The sequence below is a fragment of the Buceros rhinoceros genome, unplaced genomic scaffold (genome assembly GCF_000710305.1).
Source record: "Buceros rhinoceros silvestris isolate BGI_N320 unplaced genomic scaffold, ASM71030v1 scaffold42311, whole genome shotgun sequence".
NCBI lineage: Eukaryota > Metazoa > Chordata > Aves > Bucerotiformes > Bucerotidae > Buceros > Buceros rhinoceros.
In genome coordinates this window covers 1-4,873 of record NW_010395568.1, presented here as the reverse complement: position 1 = coordinate 4,873, position 4,873 = coordinate 1, and the positions used below count along the sequence as shown (strand labels likewise).

Below are 4,873 nucleotides of genomic sequence, written 5' to 3'. Positions count from 1 at the left end.
CCAGCACGGGGGAAACTCCTACTACACGATGCATCTTTCATTTTCACAGTTGCTGTCAGGAAAGGCGGGTTTGTGTGCTACAGATCTCGCCACACTAACGTTTTGCTGTTAACATGGCAACACCTCGTGTGGAGGCAGATTTCAGGCTCATCGTTTACTTCTCATGGCATCCACTAGAACTCCTTTCGCTGGATGAAGGTTGGCTTTGCTTTGTCTCCTAGTAGGAAATGTCTCCTATTTTCCCCTTTGTGAATCAAATCACTGAAATAAAACACCCTGTATGACCCCAACAGGGATTGCAAATGACTGTTTATTTACTGCAGTGGTTGTCTGGTTTTGTTTAAATAAAACCAAAGTGGTTTTATACTGTACATGGATCTTTTGTCAGGCGGACAGGCAGCCTTTTTCTATGCTCTTGGCTGTGGGGTTTTTAAAAATGGGGGTTGCAGCCTTCTGCAGGAGGTTGAGTGTGCAGGGGACATCTAGTGACCTCTGATGGCTGGTGGTGGCTTGGGCCTCAAAGCAAAGTTTAACTGTCACAGTCACCGCAGTCATTTCCATCTCGGAGGACCGGAGCACGGCTCCCAACAAAAAGGCTGCTTCGGGGCTGGGAAACACGCTGTGAGCAGTAAAGTCTGAGGTGGCGTCAGCGTAACTTTCTCCTCAGTTTATCTGGCTGTGCAGCTCCTCTGGGTCCGGCCTGCGAGGCGACACAGCAGTTGGAGAGCATCACTGTCAGTGCTGCTGTGAAGAAATAAACTCAATTAATGTTTTTTCTTTCAGTGGTGTTGATTGGAGACTCTGGAGTTGGGAAGAGTAATCTCCTGTCGCGGTTCACACGCAATGAGTTCAATCTGGAGAGCAAGAGCACCATTGGGGTGGAGTTTGCCACCAGGAGCATCCAGGTGGACGGGAAGACGATAAAAGCACAGATCTGGGATACCGCAGGACAGGAGCGATACCGTGCCATCACCTCAGCGTGAGTGCTCGGGCCAACAGCAGAACCCTGGCCAAGGGTGCAGATAAATGGATGGGTGGAGAATGAATGAAATGTGCTTGGGACATGTGACGGAATCATCACGACAGGCTTCAGTGTAGATCGAAGTCGTAGGAGAGCAAATGCTTTTCCTTGATGAATGTAATGAAAGTAATTCTTAGATTCTACTGATACTATTATAGAAAAAAATGGCAGCTCAAATCAAAAGGGTGGGAAGTTCTGTGTGAGTTCGTGTGATCTGGGTTTTTTCCCTGCCCTGGGTGTGTGTCTTCACCATGTGCAGCGACTGTCCTTTCTGATGGAAGCGGGGTGCTGCCTGGCAGGAAGTTTTGGTCTTGCTGGGGGAGCTTGCCGTAACCCCGGTGGCTTCTGCTCTTCAGAGCCCTCTCAACCTTGAGGTTGAGGGTATTTTTAGGACAGCCTGCAGCCACGAAACCCCTTGAAATCTCAATGACTTCAGTCACAGCCCTGAAAACTAGGTCTGAGAGTGCAGGCTGAGTAACCAGTGAGGAGGAAGGCAACTGTGATAATGCCGACTCGGCAGCATTAGGCACATCCCTGTTTAGAGCAGCGGTGCCCAGAAGCTTCCACGTACGACACCTTGTTAATCCAGGCAGTGTCTGAAGATCCAGCCTCTGTCTGACCATCTCAATGGAGGTAGTAGGCAAAAGTATATCTTAGAGGAAAAAATCCCTGGTTATGCAGGGCGTGTTCTGAGCAGTGAGTTGGAATTTTGCAGTGGTGCAGGTGAATATCTGTTGGTAAAGGAACCAGCTTGTTCCCGAGTCAAGCACAGGTTGAGCCGTTTGTGCTAAACTCAAGGTAAGGGGAATGTTTTTGCTGAAGAGATGGGAGAAAAATAGACAAGCCTGGAGCCCAAAGGGGACAGTAGGGGAGGAACGCAAAGCCACAGCAGATGTTAGTGGCCATTTCAAATGACATCTCTTCCATAACTGTTAGCATGCATACATTTTTTAACATACACCATAAATTGTTCTTACTGCGCTAAAATCTTCGCAGAAAAGCTGCTGGCTGAGTCTGGTTCAGCGACAGGCTTGGCTGAGGGGAACTGGTAGGTCCGCAGTCCTGTGATCCTGCCTCGCCTTTGTGCTGGCTCCAGCTCTGGCAGCACGTCGCTGGGCCAGTTCAGCTCGCTAAGCCAGCAGGACACCAGCCAGTGAGGGGTGAATGTTTTCTGCTGACTCGGTGACCTGAATCGCTTCAGCGCCCTGTTGGGCAGGTGCTGGTAGAGCAGGAAGGGGGTAGGGTTGTGGTAGGATTCCTGATTCTAGACTGGCCGGCACTGTCCTGAGCCCTTGGCTTGAGCTGAAACAGGCCCAAACCTGCACTGGGGGAGCAAACGCTGTTCTCATGTGATGGGTTTGTGGATAAGCGTCAGTGCAGCCCAGAGACCCCCCTCATTAATTCTGCAGAGGGCAGGAGGTGTTTGAAAGATCAGCAACAAGCACTGATGTTTTCCTGAGGACTGTACTCTAGAAAGAGAAGCGATGACTTCACCTACACCTCCTAGCGGAGCTGCCCGGGCCACGTTTTCTTGCACTCCTTCAGCAGACTAAAGGTGTGGTGGCGTCTGCAGCCTCTTCAGCATTTTGTTACACACCTGGGAAGTTTTTAGGAATGCCATTAAAAAATCCAGCATTTGGAGCTTGGTTTCAGGCTAAAAAAACCCCACTCAACAACAGTATTTGCATCAGCTCAACTTCTTCCAGAGCGGGGAAATGTTTTTAACGTCTCAGTAGCAGCCAGAAGAGCCAGGGACTGGGTATGTTGGGTTGGTGCGGACGGAGCTCGCTGTAAAGGAAGGTGCTTTCTGGTTTCAGGTATTACCGTGGCGCTGTCGGGGCTCTTCTTGTCTATGACATTGCCAAACATCTCACCTACGAGAACGTGGAGCGCTGGCTGAAGGAGCTGAGAGATCACGCAGACAACAACATCGTCATCATGTTGGTGGGGAACAAGAGCGACCTGCGCCATCTGCGGGCTGTGCCCACCGACGAGGCTCGCGCTTTTGCAGGTTTGTGGTCTGGGTTGGGGCTTTCTGAACTAGATGATGTTGTTGCTGTCCAAGACAGAGCTTTCACCTCAAGTTTTATATTTTTTTTATGCTAAAACAAAAAGATCTTGGCTTATTCAATAGCATGGCATTGGTTGCTGTTAGGTTTTAGGGTTTTTTTTTTCAGATCTAGTGGTAGGACATGTTTTTGAAACGCTGTCCTTGAGCTGTCTGATAGCTGGAGATTAAACACTTCCTCTAGAAAGGCTGAAAACAGTGAGCACCATTTAGAAGAGAAAATGTCACAATAGAAATATCACATATCACAACAGGGAATGTCTTTCCTTCCTTCCTAGAGGCCGGGTGGTTCTGCTGAGCACGTGTCCCTGTGGACAGCTGCAGAGTGAACCTTCTCTTAGGTGGTGCAGCTTCTGCTCCAGAGCGCTAGTGCATTTTCTAGGGTCATCCAGTTTCGGTGAAGCGCAGCGATCATCAGCCTTGGACGCGATCTCCTGTGGGGAGAAATCAAGTGGGCTGTGTGAGCTGCTGCGCTGCGCTCTCCGGTACCTTGCAGAGCAGGGGTCAAGAACCCGTTTGCCCTTACAGGCCCAGGGACACGCAGCTTCCTTTTGTGTGGCTGTCAAGCTTGGAGGTGGAATTTAAATGCATAGACTTGAAAATCCTCTGAGCAGCATGACTAGGGCTTGCTCAGACGCGTTCCCTGAAGCTGGCCACTGAGCAGGTACCCTGTGCGTAGTGAAACCACTCCAAGTCCTCAGATGAGTGAGGAGGGGGAAGTCTAGAAGAGAAGCAGAACAAGCCGGTTGGCACCTGAGGGAGCGCATGACTTTGGGCGCTTGGTTCAACATCTTATTTTCTGCCCTGACTTCCTGCGAAGGCTGTTGCAAGGAGCTGCCTGGGGGTTGCCGTTGAAGCTCTGACTGAAATTTGCCTGTTTCTGGGCAGGTGGTTCTGTACTCTTCTAGGAGTGATGTTTGGCTGTTAATAACAATATTTTCTTAAATAAGTAATAATATATATATATCTTGCATTGTATGAGGAAATTAGAAACCAGACTGTGTTAGCGGGGGTTTATTGTAATTTGGAGGTGGGGTCTGATTAAGAACGCGTAGGTCTGTTTATCCGCTTGGAGAAGGAGAATCTTGACTCCTGCTGCAGCCACTGAGCTTTCGGCCATGCTCTTGCTCACGGCAGTTCTGGGTGTGAGCTGCAGCCAGACGAGAATAATATTGTATTGCTTGGCTGAGCAAGGGCTGCAGTGAGGGAAATGTTCTCACACTGTGGTCCGAAGTGACGCTGCTGAAATGCTGGCAGCTAAATAAAGGGTGCACCATTGTGCAAACCAAGTTGTTCCTACCGTAACAGAAAAAAAAAAAAAAAAGACTGTGCCCTGGCTGATTTGGCCTAAAAATAAAGGTGAATACCTTGAAGTAAAGGTGAAATAAAGTGTTATTAAAGTTTTTAACTGAACCACGTGTTATTTATTACAGAAAAAAATAACTTATCTTTTATTGAAACTTCTGCTCTGGATTCAACAAATGTAGAAGAAGCCTTCAAGAACATCCTTACAGGTATGGTTCGTTCCGGGCTCCGAGGACCTCCCGAGGCAGTGGGTCTCCTCCCTGGGCCTGTTTTGCCCTTACCTAGAATGTTTTGGAAGTGAATGTCGGGAATGATGGTCAGCTGGCAAACCTTCTCATCTTACCTTTGCGTCCTGCCTCCCGCCCCACACACACCTTTCTGCCCAAGAGGCTGGAGGTTTCTAGTCTCCCGTCTTGTGGACAACAAGTTGCTCGTGGTCCAGCAATGGGCCCTTGTGGCCAAGAAGGCCAGCGGTCTCC

The 4,873-nt window shown here is 49.2% G+C and overlaps 1 protein-coding gene across 1 annotated transcript; it reads left to right on the top strand.

The window, feature by feature from the left end:
- Positions 1 to 767: 767 nt before the first annotated feature.
- On the top strand, positions 768 to 4,641 carry LOC104488222 (ras-related protein Rab-11B; the record flags this gene model as incomplete). Its single annotated transcript, XM_010145586.1, has 3 exons — positions 768 to 979; positions 2,839 to 3,032; positions 4,523 to 4,641. Coding segments are annotated over exons 1-3 (525 nt in total), but the record flags the coding sequence as incomplete, so codon positions are not given.
- Between the last annotated feature and the right edge of the window lie 232 nt (positions 4,642 to 4,873).